Consider the following 20,473-nt stretch of genomic DNA (forward strand, 5'->3'; position numbering starts at 1 on the left):
CACACAATCCATATGGTGTCAACACCTTACTTTCTCAAGGCTATGTCCTTGCAACAGTTTCCACTGTGGGAACAGTAGGCAAAATGTACAGTCCAAGCACGGGAGTGGGTGAGGAACCTTTGCTTCAGTCCAGCGGGTGGTCAACCAGCAGTCTTGTGCTTTCAGGGACTTCCTCCAGTAGTTCATTTTGTTGGTTGCATTTAGTCTTTATCTATGTTTTAGGTGATGTTCTACATGCTCTAGTGATGTTTGTGGTTACTTTTAAAAAAAAAGACTATTTATTTATTTGAGAGAGAGTACAAGGTGGTGGTAGGGGGCGGTTTAGAGAGGAACAGAGGGAGAGGCAGAGGCAGACTATCTGCTGAGCAGGGAGCCTGATGCGGGGGTAGATCCCAGGACCCTGAGTTCATGACCTGGGCTGAAAGCAGATGCTTAACCAACTGAGCTGCCCAGGTGCCCCTGTTTATGGTTATTTTTAAATTAGGCTTTAGACTGCCAACCTATTACCCCTCCTGCCCGTTATGACACCACAGTGCTTCTTAGGTAACCAGTTAAAAGAATCCCAACAGAAACTCAATAATTGGTACAGAGCATCCCTGCTGTTAATGTGGGCTTCATTAGCACCCCATGGTGACTAAGGCATGTTATAGATAACTTATAGTCTTGATAATAGCTATGAATTTGTTCTGTTACTTAGTAAAATGGTCAAAGTGTGTGTTCAGCATTTCATCCAGTGAGTAAAACATGAAGGCTTCATTTGATGTATAAGCTTCGTGGAAAATTCTCACAATTAAGGAAAAGACGAATACAAAAAACAATAAAAGCTCTCTTAGCCAACTTCCACTTAACCAGCTCACTGGGTTAAACTGTGAGTTAAACTCAAAATCATACTGAAGCCCAGGACTCTTCAAACCTGTTGAGTTTTGCATTGCCAAGAGGCAGATGTTCTGTCCCCAGACCTGTGCTAGTTTTGTCTGTCACGTACTGATGAAGTATGAGAATTAAAGTTATTCTTGCAATGAAAATGAAGTAAATGCTTTTGAAAGACTTGCAGAAAAGTAAGAAAAGAAAAAGAGTTGTCAGATTTGGTGTGGTTAGGACAACTGAAGAAAGCTGCAAGGAGGAGGGCGCCGTGAAAAGAAAAAAAAAGGCATTTTGTACTTGGGTTGCTTTCAAAAGTTTCTTTAAATTCTTCACTCTTAAGAAACTAAAACTGGGAACTGTAAAGGTTAAATCATGTATGTGATTTACACTGGGACACCAACACTGTCACAGAGAACTTCCTAGTCCTACAACAAAAGGCTGACAAATGAACGTACAATCTGCTTCGCGTTGCAGTGAAATCTCCGTGACAGACGTATGTGTACCGATGCGCCTATGTACCATTTTTGAGTCCCATTTTAACTGGTCTTTTCAGCTACTTGACCAGCTGCTGATCTCAGACACACTGCATTACAGGCCTGTTCTGGATTCACTCAATTTTGTGTAGAGGGATCTAGACTAGGGAGAGAGATTTGTGCTGCATTACAGTTCTGCCGTAATTACAACTACCAGATTTAGCAAATAGAAATACAGGGCATGTAATTAAATTTGAACTCCAATTCAGATTCAATTACTCATTTAAACAGTAAGTTTTAATGTTGTCCGGCATTTTCTCTGGCAACTCTGGCCACTTACGTAACTCAAAGAGCAGGAACTGCAATGACTTAGATAAAAATGAAATTCATTTCATATTAACTTTCATCTTTTTTTCTGTTGTGAAAATAAGACTATCCACTTCTAAAGAATGCTATAGAAGTTTAAAAGAGCATCATTTAAGCTTTTCCCTCAACAGTTTTGTAAAAGGAGCAAAAAAGGGCGGGGCGCCTGGCTGATTCAGTCGGTGGAACACGCAGCTCTTGATCTATGGTTGGGGGTTCAAGCCCCATGTTGGGTGCAGAAATAACTTAAAATCTTTAGCAAAGGCGGGGAAGGGGGTGGACAAAAAAGGTTATGGTTTTAAAATAAAGTGCTTTAAAAAATAAATGTACCAGAACTTCTGTATCACTGCAAATACCTAAACATAGTAAAAACAATATAAATGGCTTTACCCTTCAGCCAATTAACAAGGTCCTTCTGGCTTGAAAGGATCAAAACGTAGGAGACTGTGGATATTCACCGGAACCCTTCATTTTTTCAACGCCTTCATCTGTTTCAGGGCTGCTCGTTGTGGATGCTTTTTCTTGATTACTACTATCAGTATCTGTTTTAGATGGTTGGTTCTGTATCTCCAGTGGCCGTGACTTCTTGAACTGCCAACCATCATCGGGATCTAAAGCTTTACGTTTAACCATTTGCGGCGCACCACTAGCCGCACTGGCTTCAGGAATGTCCGCGTATTCTACCATTAAGGTCAAGTTGTCTATCACGTTGAGTTGGTGGTTGGCAGTACAGCTACTTTTAGAAATACGCCTATTTTTCAAGGAGATAACACACGAATGAAGAAATTCACAATCTGGAAAAAAGGTCTGTAAAGCTTGACAAAGAAAAATGTTCTCCTGAGGGTCTTTTTCAATGTTCTCTCCTAAACAAAATAAACAACAGTTCAACATACAATATTTGTGCTACAAAGCTTTTGTAGCAATCTGTTTTTCAGTAAAGTTAAAAAGACTTTAACTGAACGGTTACATAAAATCCTCTAAATTGAGAAAAATGGCGTGCATAATCCCAAATTCTAATTTGTACACCACTATATTCTAAAAGAAAGTTTAAGTTGTATTTTTTTTTTTAAGCTTTTATTTATTTATTTGACAGAGAGAGATCACAAGCAGGCAGAGAGAGAGGAGGAAGCAGGTTCTCTGCTGAGCAGAGAGCCCGATGCGGGGCTCGATCCCAGGACCCTGAGATCATGACCTGAGCCGAAGGCAGCGGCTTAACCCGCTGAGCCACCCAGGCGCCCTTAAGTTGTATTTTTTTAATAGCAATATAGTCTAGCTACAAATACCTTTATTCAGTAGGATTTAAGAGTATTCACAAAACAATTATTTTTAACCCTAACCCTCAGCGTAGTCAGCTCACCCGTAATTCACATCAGTGAGAATTTTTTTTTAACGCATGGAAGGCAGTGATACGTGAACTTTTTACTTACGTGCTGCTTGAATTTGTGCCTGTTTTCTTTTTTTAATTTCCCGCTTCAATCTAGTTACGTCCTTTAGTAGTTTCTCTACTGCTCGCTCACTGTGTTCTACTTTCTTGCATATACTCTGCCAAATAAAAGAATTTAAGGGCATGGATAAAATTCAAGTTGTGTACTACAGTCTAGGTTCACAAAGTATAGGAAATCCTTTGTGGTACACAGTATCAAGTATTATTAGCCTTTATAAACACTTTATTTTGCTATTTTCTGAAGGAACTCAACAAGCATTTATATGGTGCTTTATAGGTTATAAAATGTTTTCCAGATGTAGTAACTTCCCATTTATACACAGCTTTATCACACCAGTTATCTGCTTGATAAGACACAGAAATAAAAAAAAATTTCAGTCACTTTGGAACAAAAAATACTACAGTATTTTGAGAGATGCACATTTACTGCAAACATTTAACATTAAGAAACAATAAGGAAAAGTAACTTTTTTGTTATGAAAAAACTGCTACAGATTTTTAATTAGTGTATAAGAAATGACTTTTGGAAAGCAGACTGGCCTTACCAGTTATTAAAGTACTAGTTAAAATACCCTCTGACTCTACGATTTCATTTTGGGAATGTATTTTAAGGAAATAATAAAAATTTATATAAGATGTTTCTTGGTATACTTCAAAAGTAACTAATTTCTAATTATAGGGTAATATGTTGTTGCATCTAGTTTTAGAATGTTACTTTTTTACTTCTTCATGCTTAGTTTTAAAATGGATACATTTTAGGATTATCTGCCCAGCCTATTTCTCACCATCTTGTGCACCATGTCATAAAAGTTTACCAGTAACCCCTTTACCAACTTTGACCCTAACTGACCCAAGCAGAGAGAGCACATCGCCAGCGGACAAATCCCAATCTTCTAAACAGATCTTAATGTTTTTCTCTGGTTAGCCAGTGAATGAACAAACAGATCTGTAGGTACTATGCAGGAAGCCAATGTGCAGACACAAGGGGAAAAAGTAAGTTCTAATTTAAAAGTAAGTTCTAAAAAGTAAGGTACTAATTCCTTCCTGAAGCTTGGCTGTTTTCTGTCTACAGTTCCTCTAACATACCTCTACATTCCTTGTTTTAGGCCAAGTTAGTACTTTGACATAGAAGTTCTAATATATTGCTATATGAAATACATAGCCATTAAAAAGAAGTAAAGAATATGTAACAAAAATGCTCATTAATGTTTTTGAAATGAAAAATGCTTCATGACGTTAAATAAAAATCATGGCAGAAGTTTGTAAGTTTCCATCACTGTCGACTATGTAAAAGCATTTATATATTAGGGAAAAACTAGAAAATATGGCCAAGTGAAAATAGTTATGTTACAATGATAGGGTTCTGGATGTTTCTGTTTTCTAAAATTCCCATGTTACCATTCACATTAAAAAATAGTGAGCAATATTAGTAGTGTAAAATGTATTAACCTCACTTCTCTTAATTTGCCTTACCGATGAATGTGGTGGCCATGGAATATACTACTCACATCTCCATCTGGGAGAAGCCTAGTTGACTAAAGGCCCCAGCTACCATCATTTTGGGTCCATTACTGAAGCCACGCTTCCTCTAGGCTGCTCTTAACCAGTGACTGAACACAGTGGGCTATTAGTACAAATCCATTCCAGTAGGAAAGCTTTGCTCGGAGTCCTCGGCAACCTGGCTGAAACCACTCTGGCCCTGCAGTCTAAAGCTCTCTCTACCCAAATGTCCTCCCCTTCCTGTCTCCTTTCTCCGGTGTCAGACTCAGCATTACAACTCTCTCTGCCTGCTCCTGCTCCTCCCCTGTTATCTTTCTCAGGCCTAATACATCTCTTACATGTCTAATCCCATCTTGAGGTCTACTTCTCCAGCTGATTCAATGAGATAGAATTTAGCACGGTGGTAGATTATTTTGTTCTCAGATACTGCTTCCCTTTTTAGGGAAGGAATTATATATAATATATATTAGGGAAGGAATTATATATTCTATTTATATATATTTATACATATATAAAAAGGATTATATGTATCCCTATCTACTGCCATGAAATAGGGATACATAATCTGGCCAATGAAGTGTGAGTGGAAGTGACCTGCCAGCTCTGAGGAGTTTTAAGAGCTGTAGTGAAATGTCTCCGCTCTCTTGCTCTCTTCCCTTTGTCATGAGAAGAGCACGGCCCTCATGTGGGTGCTCTTTCAGTCTGGATCCCGAATGAAGACAGCACTTAGAAGAGTGCAGTTGCAGCCAGGATATAATGTAAGTGAGACTAAACTTCAGTTTTTGTAGGCCACTGACACTGAGGTCTTGTTACTGAACCTAAACCACTATAAAAATACAACCCTAATCAAATGCCAAGTTATCCCTAAAGATCTCAGTTATCAATTTGATAGGACTCTCGAAGTAGTCCTTAAGTGTTTGATATGTTAACTTACCTTTAATTCCTCTTGTAAAGAAGCATACATTTCATTTATTTTATGTACCTCCTTTAAAGATCCATCTTCTGTAAAAAATTCAGAGCTGCAAAAATTAGCATTTTGTCAGGCAAATATATAGAATTCACTTTAATGCCACAATGAAACACATATTTAGTGGAAAAGATTCTTTTTACTCATTTTGTAGGGACCATATTTTGTCAACCCCCTTGTTCACAGCAAAATCAATCAGAAAACTTAGTTCATATATCTTCCCACTAGCAGACTTCAAAGTCTTTTAAGTTCTATTGCCAGGACTCAAAAGAAGGTAAGTAAAAATAAAGACTGAAAGAGGGTGTGGAAGAAAACGGTTTCCTTCCTGGCAATGGGGACTAGGGACCAGTCAATTTTAAAAATATTTTATTGAATTTAAGTCATCACTGATTGAAAGAAACATTATCTTATATAACAAAAAGGGAAAAAAGGAAAGAGCTAAGGCATAGTTTGTAAAATACCCCAATTTGAGACGTAAAACTCTGCATCTCAGAATCAATGAAATGTGCTATTCAGTTTCTATAAAAATGGTTAATCCTTGTGGGGACACAAAAGTAAATAAAAATTGAGTCCCTTATTCTCAGTTTCCACTAGGACCATAGCACTCTATAGTCCCAGTGTAATTTCTGACATTATTCCCTTAAAGAACAAAAAAAAATTGGGGCGCGTGGGTGGCTCACTGGGTTAAGCCTCTGGCTTCGGCTCGGGCCATGATCTCAGGGTCCTGGAATCGAGCCCCATGTCAGGCTCTCCGCTCAGTGGGGAGCCTGCTTCCCACCCCCTCTCTCTGCCTGCCTCTCTGCCTACCTGTGATCTGTCAAATAAATAAAATCTAAAAAAAAAAAAATACCCACAAAAAAGTTACAGTTCAGTAGCCTATACAGTATGAGTGAATCTTGGCTAAAGCCCCATATTTTTGTCATTATTTAATATTCAGTCTAATTTCAGGCCTTTATAATCTAAATCGAGGCCTTAGAAAATTATTTTGAGACGCTGTTTATTCTTAGAGTACATATGTGGACTTGCACAGGATATGAAACACCCCTCTTTTGTATATTATAAATGGACAAGTGCTAGAAGGAAATACGGAGAAAGTAAAAACAGTCTGGTTTACATGTGTAAGGTGGTCATTAGTTCTCCTTTCGCTTTTATTCTGTGTAATAAAAAATAAATTTCAAAACATGAACAGGAGTAAGTTTAGTGGGAAAGCAGCTGAAGAACCTCACCTGTGTGTTTTTACTGCTCGGCTAAAACCAGTGGACTCACAGGAACCTGACGCGGTTTTATAACCCAGCTGTTCCGACATGCCCAGATTGGCCACCACTAACGGTATCCTGTGAAAAAGTCTGAAGAAATAAAATTTTAACTTAAAGTGAAATATTAGCATCCACTTATTACATACCTACATAAACTTACACATATTATATACAGAGTACCTTTCCCCTGTAAGATTAAAAAACAACAACAAAACCCCATTCTAAACCACTTACCTGAGACAGAATGTATTGACTTGAGGCAAATGCCTTTTAAAAACCGTGAAATGTGCATTGTGTAACACAGTTGTGTGAAAGTAATACTTTAATGGCTATTTTAACATGTAAAAATAGGCAGAAATGTTGAGATTTATCCTGTCTTCCATGAATAATAAAATTAGTTGGTATTCTTTTACTTAATCCTCATATTCCACGAGAATGTTATATAACTTAGGGCTGGTGTTAACTCATTTTGGTGGGCCATCAAGAACGACCTTGCTTCCTTGCAGAGTTAGAGAAAAGCTGCTCAAGTACCTAGGCTTGGTTCCACGTCATGTCCTTCCGCAACCACTTCTCTACCTCGTGGGAAATAATAACAAATCCTCCGTGCCAAAACACATGTCAACGTTCCATACCGGGCTTCTAAGTTCCTTATCTAACCTTCATTTTCCCATCTATGAGACCTGGCAGACCAACTGTGGAGGGCTATTGTGACAATCCAATGCAACAATATTTGAAAATGTTTGGTAAGAGGCTAAAAGTAAAATGAAAGCATTGGGTATATTTTTCTATTAACTTAAAATAGCCAGTGACTGGCCAACACTGACCCCTTCTGAGGCTTATATAAGGCATGCTCCAGCCGGTGAGTAGAGCAGCTTTCCGTTATTATGCTTGGTGTTAACAGCAGGAAAACAAGTTCCTGGCTCGAGAGATGATTTTGTAAGTTTTTGTGAAGAAGTCTCTCTCTGAATGTCATGATCTGGTCTGAATGACGTCGGAATTTGTACCAACCAACCACAGCCTGAGAGAAAATACAAAAAAAAATAATCAGGTGTATACCCTAATGGTTATAATTATTGTGTGTCTTACTATCATAATTATGCAATAAAGCTGACAGCCTTACAAATGGCTTTCTTAAATTTAGCAAGATTTGGGGCATAGATAAACAAAGCACAAACTTCAATATACACTTTACTCTTTTTTCTATTTATTTTTTAAAATATTTTATTTTTAAAATAGCAAATACTCACCCAACTGGACTGAGCCACCCAGGCATCCCTACACTTCACTTTTAAAGTACGCAAACTGATTTATAGTCATTCAGTTACATTATAGTCCACTCAGTTACATGGCTACTATTTTAGTCAATATAGAGAAAAAAAATTCCTAACTTCCTCTAGCTCCTAGAGGTATTTGCTATTTTAAAATCTTAGTTTTCAGTCAAAATTTAAATGAAGAAAATGTCAAGGAAAACAAGTTAACATCCTGTTTGGGTACTTGGCTTGCTAAATAAGTAAACTGAACCCAACAACTTTTAACTGAAATTTATATGGAAATGATATCACCTCCCCCACAGAGCAGGTTTCAAAACTGAATTCTTATTCTTATTCATAGATCTTTCTATGAAATGGTTTTATAAACTGTAACATCTACTGAACAAATTTGTAAGTATTACTAAATTTTTTTAAACTGGAAAAATAAATCTCATTTGCTGAGAACTTGGTAATTATAAGATGAAGCGACCGCTTTGCTTCGAGATCTGTGTATGACGACTTTAGCAACTAAGTTTTGTATCTGTACATTTAAACTGAGGAAATTAAAATGAGTTCTCTTCTTTTTAAAACCAAAAAATTTTTACAGGTACATTTTAAATGTAAAATATAATGTAATTTTATAATAAAATGTAAATATTAAAAAAACATTTTCATCAAAGGATGGTTTTTAAATTTTTTACTGAATCTACTTTTATTCTCAACTCAGAGATCAAAATGTTTTAAGAAGGAACCCTCCCTTCCCCACCATTTTGTATTTGGGAAAAAAACCCTATTTTGATCACTCAACAAGTCTTAACACCAAGTATGTGTAGAGGATTCAAATGAGGTTCTATATAGCAAAGTGCTAGTAACTCCAGCTATGTAAAATAACAGTAATGAGTTAGGTCCTAGAATAAATGGTGCTGGGAAGGTGTGTGGTAGGAATGTAGAAGAGGAAGAGATCAATGCTAATTAGAATAGTTGAGGAGGAGAACAACAGTAATACTTTGAATGACTAGTTCTGCTCTCAGAGCACAACTCTGAATTTCTGGAACAACAAGCCTTTCCTCACCTGCTTATAGGACATTGTGAAGACAACTGCTGCTTAAAAATTCTGTTAAAGTATTGGATGTTTTTCAGGCTGAAAATAATACATGTAATACCAAACAAACAAAAGTAAGTCAGGGAATACCTTTTTGACACTTGATAATATTTTCTTCAGTGCTTGCTCATTTAGTTCACCAGAAGAATTATAAAAGCTGTAAAAGCCAAAATTATAAACATTTCAAATAGGCTAAAAATATTATTTTACTAGCACTTTTAATTTTAGTTACTCCTTATCCAACCAAAATCCATACACCCACTTGCTGGTCAGATCAAGTTCTAAAAATAGTAACAGAGAAATTTCTCAAATTAACAGACTTAAAGTGGTAGAAATGTGATGCCCATAAACAACAAGAAAGGAAAAGGAATGGAGAAATTTCAAGAAATAAATTTGGGCATCATATTTTCTTAAGCCTAAAACAAGCTATCCATTAAATATAAAAAGTTTTAAAGTCTACATAGCCAGTTCACAATTCATTCACAATCTGCTTATTAAAACTTTTTTTTACAATATTGATACATACAAAAGAACGTATGAGTAATGAAACACAACAACAAAAAGTTTATTGCTAATTCCAAAAGCTATACTTCTATTAAGTTGAGAAGCACTTTAGGTGCTGGTCGTTCTGGGGTTTTTTTGAGTGGGGGGGACAAGGTGTTTAGATATTGTTTTAGTTGTCTTTGTTCTGTTGGAAGGTCAAAGATGTAGGAAGAATTAGAAGGATAATTCTAAAAGATTCTAAAGTGTTTACTTTCAGCTTTCTTCCTTCTCCAATAATAGGGGTTGCAGATAATATTCTCCTCTTTTAACATTCACTGAAATCAACAATATTCTTTTCTATGATGGTGAAATAGCCGTTATGCAAACTCCTCTGTAAACAATGTTCACTGTAATAAGGCTTTTACTGCTGGTTCTAATCTGTACTGAAAAAATTTAGGTATGTCAAACTGAAAAAAATATATTCTAAATATAAGCAATGTTTTTTTTTAAATTTACGACTTACATTAAAAATTTTCCATCCAAAATTTTAATGGGAAAATAGACAAAATGGAGCGTTCCAACTATCAAAAGGGGATTTCCACTGATCAAACAGGTCCCTGCACTTTATCTGTTATTGTAACATGAATACTCTAAATACAAGAGTTTATTCCTGTATTTCTCTAGCCTGGTCCACTTCCCACTTCTCAAACTGGGGCATGAGGCAATACACCAGGATATAAGAAACAACAGGATAATAGTATATACTCTGTGCAAACACTGATTTTATGTGAAACTCCTGGGGAGGAGAGGCACATTTTTATATAGAATGATACTATGCAGAATTCATGTTAAACTGCATAATTTTTTAAGTGACTGAGTTTTAGGCTTCAGTGGACTGTTTTCCAGATGTTTCCTCTTGATTCTTGGTAAGTGATTGGGTGTTTTTCAATGGAAACCTTTGAGAAACAATGTTATTAGAAAAGGGTTGGCAAACTTTTCTGTAAAGGGTTAGAGAGTAAATATTTAGGGCTTTGCTGGACACAGTCTTTGCTGCATATTCTTCGGTTGTTCTTTTTGTTTTTAACAATCCTTAAAAAATACATTAACTATTCCAGATGGCCCTATAAAAATGGGCCATACTTTGCCACCCTCTGTATTAGCACATAAAAGTGGGCATTAAAGCTTATCCAGCTGGGAGTCCAAGAAGTATGGTATCAAAACGCTTTAACATGTTTAACTCTATTATTCAACAGGAAGCGACACCATGGTATGCTGTTGGGAGCAGAACTGACGAAATCCTCATTCTTCTAGTTTCTGCTCTACTGCTAACCAGTTCTGCGGCATTGGTTCTATCATGAACTTTTTAGGCCTAATGTTTTGCTAAGGAAAAATGAAGTGTGTAGAAAACTTAACTGAGTGATAGCCTTTTCCGGTGGTTCTCCTTATGCCTCCTTCCCCTTTACCTTACAAGGCGAAAAGGCTGAGGCATGGGTTTCTCATCACTGGATCAGACGGGCTTCCTCCATTCTAAGGCTCTATTAAATTGGTATAATTATTTAGGGCAGTTGCCAGTAGACACTGAATCACTTTTCCTTTTCACTCTTCATTCCTAATTTTTTTGCAGGTCAAGAGTCCTTAGGGAAGTACTTTTTATGAGTCTCCACCAAGAATCCCTCATTCAGCAAGTATTTTTGTATGTCCACCGTATGCGAAACACTATCCAAGATCTCCCTCTTTCTGGTGCAGCAGTTTAAGACCACAAGAGGCCTTGACTTCTGTCATCCCCTACCACAGATCTTCTTCACTCTTACCGTATGCTCCACTGCCGCTCTTACACAACCTCAGTGTATGTACAGTGTGACCATAAGACAGTAACACTGATTTCTCAAGTACAGTTTATATAAATCATAAAGTTATTTCATTACAACTACACCATGCTGTGATTATAGGTGTTTATGAAAATTCACTTATGTGTGTACTTTTCTATATGTATGTTATGCCTCAATAAAAAGTTTTCAAAAATACCATAGCCTAGCGGTGCCTGGGTGATTCAGCTGGTTAAGCGACTGCCTTCCGCCCAGGTCCTGATCCGGGAGTCTCAGGATCGAGTCCTGCATCGTGCTCCCTGCTCAGAGCAGCACGGAGCCTGCTTCTCCCTCTCATCCTCTCCCCTCTCATGCTCACGCGCTTTCTCTCTCTCTCAAGTAAATAAATAAATAAAATCTTTTAAAAAAATACCATAGCCTATTAGAACTACAGTACTATTATAATCTGTGTGACTAATAACACAAATTTTCACTGTAGGAAGGCAATGGGAAGCAGGTTAGATAAAGAACCTAACCAGTTAACAGACAAAAGATGACATTAGATATGTGGTAAGAGAAAACAAGTGATGAAACAGGCTGAATAACAGAGTTGGAAAAAGGGCTGCTGCTGTATGAGAACGAGTCAGTGAGCTGACACTATGCAGTGAGGTGACTAAGTGTGAGAAAAGCAACCTTCTTGGTGAACGGGCAGCCGGGAATCAGCGGAGACCGGCTAATGCAAGCACATAGCAAACACAGAGAAGCAACTATCAGACAGGGTTGAAATGAACAAGGGGATTTTCAGGTATTTTTTAAAAAGTCTTTTCATTTGTATCAGTACCACCATGTGTAACTGATAATTAAAATGTTTTGTACAAAAAGTGACTTCATTTGCAGAGGGTAATTTTCACAGTGGATCATTTACTTGCTGTGACTACTTACCTGAAAAGCTGATAGCATGGAATATATTTCTGGATGTCTGGAAAAAAGGAATTTTTTGCTATGATTACATTAATATTCATTTGAATAGCATATATTAAATGAAGTACTTTAACATTATCTCATTTAATCCTCACAACAAACCTATGACACAGATGTTACATCATTCCTTCCGTTTAAAAGATGAGGTAACAGGCAGAGAGAATGGTGGGGTCAAAATTCAAACCCAGCGCCTCAGTCTTAACTGGAACACTACATTCCCTCTAAACAGGTTTCAGAATGAACGGCAACACGAGAGATGAATTTAAAGTCGCTCTATTTTTGTTAAGTTCTAAAAAGGTTATATTCTAATTTTACCCAGTTGACAACAGCAGCAGCTAAAGGGATTATCTTCTACTATTCCAAGTAGTTGCTTCATAAAAGATTCGTTAGCGCTAGCTCCAGACTAAGAAACAAGAACCCAGTGTCTTTTAGGAAGCGAGTTTTATTCTCGCCAATAAAAATACACCTAAATTCTGGTAGCTGCACATACTGTGCAAAAGAGAGAAAATTCTATTGCATAAGACATCACTATAAACCTTGTAGGAAATATCAAGATGAATATAGTGTTCCCTCTAGCAGTTCAAACCATCAGATCTTCCAAAATTATTGGAGAACGACAGGAGTGAAACATCCACACCTGGTAACACAGCAACCTGCCAAGAGAACAAGTTCTGGGGCGCCCAGCTGGCTCAGCTGGCAGAGCATGCGGCTCCTGACCTCAGGGCTGTGAATCAGAGCCCCACTCCGGGTGCAGAGATTAGTTTGAAAACAACAAAGAGAATATAAGTTCTTCCAGGCTTCCCACTCTTGCGTCAAAAATCAAATCTTACCAGACAGCACTTACTGGGTTACTCTAACAACAACCATGTGTTTCAGATAGTTTCCGTGACATGTCCTATTTGTGTGTCAGATCATACCCAGAGTACTAGAAATTTTTTTAGCCACTTAAACCAAAGACATCACTTTGATTACAGAGAATCTGTGACTCTTCAGCTAGACGAGGAAAGCCGTTATCAGACTGCTATTGAACAATCTCTTCGAGTAAACGTCTGAAGGCTGGAGACATCTCTGCATGTTTGTACCTGCAAGTGCCATCTTTAAAGAGAAAACTACATGAAATCATCATCTCAATAACTTTATGTGTATATTAATAAAAATAATTCAGTCTATTTAAAAAAGGGAAAGTGACCATCCTCTTTAGACAATTTTCTCCTAGCAAATGGATGTTATCCTCAGATAAACCCCGTCTGAAAAAAACAAAACAAGACTGAACTGAAATAGTCCGTTACTGATAACTGACCAAACATACTCTGATGTATGTCTAAAAATGTGTATGATGAAAATCTCATTAACCAAAGCAGTGTAGTAATCTGCAGATCTTGGATTTTATTTGTTAGTCATCTAGTAATCCAACATTTTAAAATAATCTGAGCAATTACTTAAGTGTTCCTACAGCACTTGCCTAATAATACCCTGAAGTTTAACACTGGTCCCAGCACAATGGAGTTGTTCAATAAATGGTTGCTTAAACTCCTTAAAATATGTCTGGTTACCTGGGGCAACATGTCATTTGCAATTAGGGGGAAAATGCCCCAAGGGTTTGCTTTTAAAGTTTGTGTCTGGAGGCACCTGGGTGGCTCAGTGGGTTAAGCATAGGACTCTTGGTTTTGGGGTCAGGTCATGATTTCAGGATCCTGAAATTTAAGCCCGCATGGGTTCCACGTGGAACCTGCTTAAAATTTTCTCTCCCTCTGCCCCTCCTCCCATTAAATAAATAAATCTTTTTTTTAATCATTATTTTTTTTTTAAAGTTTTATTTATTTACTTGTCAGAGAAAGCACAAAAAGGGGGAGCAGCAGGCAGAGGGAGAGGGAGAAGAAGGCTCTCCAGGGAGCAGAGAGCCCAGTGTGGGGCTTGATCCCAGGACCCTGAGATCATGACCCGAGCCCAAGGCAGATAGATGCTTAACAACTGGGTCACTCAGCTGTCCCTCAAATAAATAAATCTTTAAAGAGAAAGAAAAAAAGAAAGAAAGCTTGTGTCTGAGCTGAAAAAAACACCATTAACAAAGTAAAATTACAAACTGTATAAACATGTGCAACACAGGACAAAAGCCCAATTACCACACATTATAATGTAATTTACAAATCAGTAAGAAAAAGCAAAATAGCTTAGCAGAAATATAGTCAAAGCATGCATCAGGCCTGTCTTTTTCAAAAACAAAAGCTGCCCCCAAAGAAATAAACAACCTCATTTGTAATTAAGAAATACAAATTAAAGTTGTTTTCATTTATCAAATTGGCAAAGATTAAAAAATTGGATAATACTTTGTGGTAGCAACAGTACGTGCACCCAGGCACTTTAACATATTGTGGAGGAATCTTAAGATGGCATGACTTTTCCAAAGGCAGTGGTCTATGAGGAATCTGACTTTCCAACAGACTCAAGCATAGAGATATATGCACTATAAAAATGTGTATCATGAAAAATAAAGCTTTGCTTGACCTTTAAAAAAAAAATGTGTATCATTATACTGTTTTGTATTAACAAAAAATAGGAAGTCATTCACAGCTGATTATATAAGTGCTGGTATGTAAATACAGTGTAAATACGAGCCATTAGAAAGGGCAAATTATATACATTGATACTATTGTGCGCTAATAGAACAGGATCAGTGGAGATACTTATCTTGGAAATATTTATCCATGTATAGGATAATCCCATTTGTATATATATAAATATATACACATTTATATACCTGTGTATTGTTAATGAGCAAAAAGATACTTGTAAAACAGGGGATGCCGCAGAGGAGACTCTAAGGAGACTGAATTTACTTTATATACTTACTTCAAATATATATGCTACATTTACATATACATGTAAATTTACATATATACTTCCATTTTTAACCTTTTAAAGTGGCAAACAAAAAAAGTGACAAACACGACTATAAACTGATACACAATCTTTCTGGAAAACAATTTGCTAATACAGATCAAGAACCTTAAAAATGCTCATACATTCTGACACCGTAAAACCAGCCCCAGGAATCTATGTATTATCAATGTAGAAAAGTGTTTAAGAATGTTCACTGTGGTGTAATTTATGAAAAACTGGATAATGTATTTAAAGGACTGCTAAAGTCCCACAGTGAATATAATGCAGTTACCAACAATGATACTTAGAGACTCGCTTAACATGGGAAAGCGGTCATGAGACAGTCTGATGTCATCATGCCACATCTTTTATAAACCACACCCCCAGTTTTGTTTTTCAAAATATGCTTAGAGGGGCGCCTGGGTGGCTCAGTGGGTTAAGCCTGGCCTTCGGCTCAGGTCATGATCCCGGGGTCCTGGGATCCAGCCCCGCATCGGGCTCTCTGCTCAGCGGGGAGCCTGCTTCCTCCTCTCTCTGCCTGCCTCTCTGCCTACTTGTGATCTCTGTCAAATAAATAAATAAAATCTTTAAAAAAATATATGCTTAGAAAAAAATCATACATTAGGTAATCAGAAAACCCCTGATAGATTTTTGTTTCCTTTTCCCTTCTTCCTGAGAAAACAAGCTGCCATCTGCTGCAGGTGATCCACCGCCCATCCCTCAACCTCTCTGCGGGTGGGCCTTTCCCCCAATACACTCCGCAAGCTACTTGGGGTTTTCAGTGATCTAATCCGTATTTTTTCAGTTCTTCTCTTCCAACTTTTCTGCAGTATTTTATGTTTTTATCTGAACTGTTTTATATTTTGGGGGAGGGATTGCTTGCTGGGCCATCTTCCTGCAACTTAAATATAAACAGGAGCTATTCCATCCGTTTTCCGCAGGGTAGTCTTACATACATCCTATGTCGCACACTCTTTCTTGCTTTATAGTAGACCATGGTCATAATTTTAACTGAAAAATGAATGCAACAAAATCTGCTTTAACATGCTTTATCTGTTTCTTAAAACAATTTAAAAACTCATTTATGCTGATCCCTTCGTTCAGCATAAATCACCAAATACAAGAGACACAGAATAAGTGACTCACCAATTGTATAAATAACTTCAACATCATCCATTTGGGAATCAGTAATACTATTCTTGGCTTCACCTTTCACTTCCCCAAGGAGAAAACCTTCCTATAAGGATAAAAATAAGCAGTATATGGAATAATGTGGTTGAATTAACTACCCAGTCACTTATCTAACCAATATTTCCCCAGTGTTTCACAATGCATACAAAATGTAGGAAACAGCCCCAGGTACCCAAAAGCAAGCCCAGGTGCACTTCCAGTGTAGTTGGGAAACAGGAACAGCAGAGAGGCTGTAAATACCTCACCGGGAACACAAAAGGCTTAAGGCCAGAAACGAACACACAATATTTGGAGGAGGAGGAGGAGCAGTCAGCCTGGGGACAGAGAAGGCTCCCGTTTCTAGGAATGAAATCCTAGATGGGAACAGCAGCTTGACGGAACGTCCCCAATAACTAGTCAAAGACTGGATTCTGGAAGCCAGTGGCTGCTTCTGAGCTATGAAACGACACAGTGGTTAGAGTCTGCAGATTGAAAACTGTACGGAGTGTTAAAGGTCTGGAATTCAGCCTGATTTCTAAACGGGGAGCTGTGGGTCCTGCTCGTTTTTAAAATGCAGGCGTTTGCCACAACAGCAACGGTGTCTTTGAATTTGGGGTTTTTCAATCACTTCACTTGGCACATTGAAAGACCCAATACGCTCAACAGACAATAAAATATTTGTCTTCGTTCTAATGAGTCAAGAATGCCCCCTCCCCTCCATTAACGAAAACCACAAGGAGAAGGTTTCAGTGATGAGTCTTGACCGGAGTCTCCGGGTGACACCCCGCAGTTCCACCGCGCGGGGCCGCGCACAAACCCCGGGAGAAGACGCGGGACCGGGCCCGGCTCACACGGCGGGCGGCCGGCGGCTCCCGCTTCAAGCCGCAGAGACCCAGGGGCCCCGCACTCCGCGGACCCCGAAGCGGTCCGGACGGCCGAGCCGCCCCGCGCGCGGTCCTGGCGGGGGTCCTGCCCGGCCCCTGCGGCTGCGCGCGCGAACGACACGCGTCCCAGCCTGGTGGGGACTGTGCCCAGAAACGGCCCCTGCGACAGCAGACGCCGAACCGCAGGCTCTGCCCGGGACGGAACTCTCGGACGCGGCTGCTCGGGCTCAGACTCCTCGCGCTTCTCGCAAGTTTCCGAGCCGCGCCGCGCCCCGCCCTTGAGAACCCGCTTCGCCACTCGGTGCGGGGCCGCGAGCCCGGCACAGGCACGACCCAGCGGCGGAGGAGACACGGAGGCGCTTCCGTCCCAGGGGCGCGTCCGGAGCGCCCCGAGGCCCCCGCACGGAGCGGACGCACCAGGTCAGAGGTCCGCCCGCCGGCGCACACCGCCCCCGCGAAGCCCTCCCGGGCGGCAGCCGGCCGCGGGGCGCGTCCCGCACGAGAACCCCAGCGGCCCGCGGCCGGAGAACGCGCAGAAACCTCCGGCGCCGGGAACCCTCCGTGCGCTCGCGAGTGAGCTGCGACCGAGGAACGGGGACCGCGGGGAGCGCGGAACGGGGCGCGGGACACGCCGGTCGGGCGAGGACACAGACACGGGTCAGAGGGGGCGGGGCTCGTCCCGCCAGAGACCCGGCGGCCGGGTGCCCCCGGGACGGCCCCGAGGCGGGAGAGGGCGGGGCGCCGAGAGCCCGCGGGGCGCCGTCGGGAAGCTCGTGGGCGGGGACCCGAGAAACGGCGGCGGGGGCGCCCGTGCGCGGAGCCTCTTCCGAGGCGACGCCGGAGCCCGCCTCGCCCGGCGGCTCACCGTGTCCGAGTCGGTGTTGAGGTGCTGGAAAGCGAGCGCGCCGAGCACAAAGCCGGAGAGCACGGCCGACGTGCTCTCGCCCTCCATGCTTCCGCCGGCGCCGCGCCGCGACGGGGTGCAGGGGCGGGGCGCGCCGGGCCCGCTCCTCTGCGTCGCGGCGGCAAGGCGGGGCCGGGCGGATGGGCGGGGCCGGGCCGGCGGGCGGGGCCGGGCGAGCGAGTGGGTGGGCGGGGGCGGAGCGGGTGGGCGGGGGCGGAGCGGGTGGGCGGGGCCGAGCGAGCTACGGAGCGAGCGACCGAGCGGGCGGGCGGGGCCCGCGTCGGCGCACCAGACGCTTCGCGCACCGCGGAAGGAGCGAGACCTTGGAGGCGCGGGCGCCCTCTGCCTGCAAGGGTGCGACCAGGTGGTGGGGGTGGGGGTGCGACCAGGTGGTGGGGGCGGGGGGTCTTCTTCCCAGGCGGAGCGGTCGCCGTCGCGGTCTCACCGGGGCTTCGGCTTCAGACTCCGCGCTCAAAGCGGACGCGTGTTGGGACGCGGCTGCGCAGCACGGCAACGCGCGTTTGCGTGGCTGCGGCCGGGCGACCCGCGGCGCGCGTGCACACTGCGCGGTACAAGCGGCGCGGACGGGATGGACGCTCTGCTGACGGGATGGACGCTCTGCTGACGTCATGGCAATAGCCCGAGGGAGGTGCCGTGTGCACAGCCGCGGAGTCCGTGACCGTCTTTAACTCCCAGGGCCTTCGGCGCTGGCGCCCGTTTCAGAGGTCGCGCCCGCGTCTCCTCCAGAGCCTGCCGCGATGTGCGCCTGTGGGAGCGCGACGGCGCGGCTTCTCCGCAGCTTGGCCAACTCGTAGAGCATCAAGGCCTCGGCGTGCTTTCCGCAGCTGGCGGTGACGGTTCCGACGGCTCTGGCCGCGGGAGCCGCCTGCGGGGTGCGGAGGCGGTGGCGGGGGAGGGCAGACGCGGGCTGGGCGACACGCCGCGCGCGGGTGCGTGAAGCTGCGTTTCCTGAGGGCGGAGTGTCAGACTCAGCTGAGGGGGTGCGGCGCGTCCCGGGTCTCGTGGGCGTCGTGTGGGCCGAGTCGCGCCATGCGGCATTGTGTGTTTCTTACCTGAAATTCAGTTTCCTGCTTTCATTTTAGCAAACCGCTCTTCGTATGAAAACATTTTCCACAAAGTTTCTGTCTTACGAATGGTCACGATCTAGAGGATTGAAAAATAAAACGGAAGACTATTCCACGAGACCAGAAATAAACGCTCAACATAAAGTCAAATAATTGTCAACAAAGTGGCCAAGACCATTCATTAGGGAAAGGACAGTCTTTCAACAAATGCAAAAGAATGATGTTAGACTCTTGCCCGACACCACAGACAACAATTAGCTCAAAACGGATCAAAGATGTCAAGGTAAGGCCTGAAACTGTGCTAGAAGACATAGGGGAAACTTCACGACACTGGATTTAGCGATGATGTCTTGGATGACACCAAAGGCACAGACAACAAAGGAAAAAATACGCAAATTGTATTTCATCAAATTAAAACCTTTGTCAAAGGACATGATGGAGAGAGAGAAAAGGCAACCCGCAAAATGGGAGAAATATTTGTAAACCACGTATCTGATACGAGATTAATCTCCTGAATATATATAAAGAATGACAACTCAATGACAACAAAACAACCCAATTAAAAAAGGAGCAAAGAACGTGAAAGGACATTTCTCCGAATAAGATATACAGATGGCCAATAAGCACACAAAAATATACTTAACACCACTAATCATTAGGGAATGGGGGCGCCTAGGTGGCACTGAAATGCAAATCAAAACCACAGCGGAGATACTGCTTCACACGCGTCAGGACAGCAATGGTATAATAAAAAGTATATTTAGTTTTTGTTGCTGCCACCAGGAACAGTGCCCCTAAAACTCTTAGAGTCTCCAAAGTGATAGAAGTATTTTTTGCTCATGTGACTCTGCGGGGGGGGGGGGAGCCTGATAACACAAAGATGGGAGCTAGTTGCTGCAAACCTTGATTAGACTAGAACTTTTAGCTCCATTCCTGACCTCTTAGGTGAGAGGGCCTAAAGATTAAGTTTAATCACCAATGGCCAATGATTTAATCAATCATGTGAAAGTAATGAAACCTCCGTTATGGCTCCTAAGAATGGGATTTCCCAGGACGCCTAGG

General features: G+C 41.7%; 1 protein-coding gene across 3 annotated transcripts; it reads right to left on the reverse strand.

The window, feature by feature from the left end:
- Window positions 1-1,772: 1,772 nt before the first annotated feature.
- ABRAXAS1 (abraxas 1, BRCA1 A complex subunit) lies at window positions 1,773-18,452 on the reverse strand. Of its 3 annotated transcripts, none has more exons than XM_047719750.1 (9): window positions 18,288-18,452; window positions 16,515-16,605; window positions 12,450-12,486; window positions 9,310-9,376; window positions 7,692-7,885; window positions 6,838-6,957; window positions 5,579-5,663; window positions 3,128-3,242; window positions 1,773-2,563 (listed from the first exon to the last, which is right to left on the reverse strand). In XM_047719750.1, exons 1-9 carry the CDS (start codon window positions 18,372-18,374, stop codon window positions 2,130-2,132), a joined length of 1,230 nt encoding a protein of 409 aa, XP_047575706.1. In that variant the 5' UTR covers window positions 18,375-18,452; the 3' UTR covers window positions 1,773-2,129. The 3 variants fall into 3 exon arrangements, with proteins under 3 accessions (XP_047575706.1, XP_047575707.1, XP_047575708.1); XM_047719751.1 differs by lacking the exon at window positions 18,288-18,452 and adding an exon at window positions 17,840-18,052; XM_047719752.1 differs by lacking the exon at window positions 9,310-9,376 and having other exon boundaries at window positions 18,288-18,338.
- Window positions 18,453-20,473: the final 2,021 nt, after the last annotated feature.

Source organism: Lutra lutra, chromosome 2, assembly GCF_902655055.1.
Source record: "Lutra lutra chromosome 2, mLutLut1.2, whole genome shotgun sequence".
Taxonomy (NCBI): domain Eukaryota; kingdom Metazoa; phylum Chordata; class Mammalia; order Carnivora; family Mustelidae; genus Lutra; species Lutra lutra.

Coding starts and splice junctions, on each gene's coding strand:
- ABRAXAS1 (XM_047719750.1), bottom strand. CDS start 18,374: ATGGAGGGCGAGAGCACGTCGGCCGTGCTCTCCGGCTTTGTGCTCGGC. Junction 12,487..16,514: donor TGAAGTTATTTATACAATTG/GTGAGTCACTTA, acceptor CCTTTTTTCCAG/ACATCCAGAAATATATTCCA. Junction 2,564..3,127: donor GGCACAAATTCAAGCAGCAC/GTAAGTAAAAAG, acceptor TATTTTGTTTAG/GAGAGAACATTGAAAAAGAC.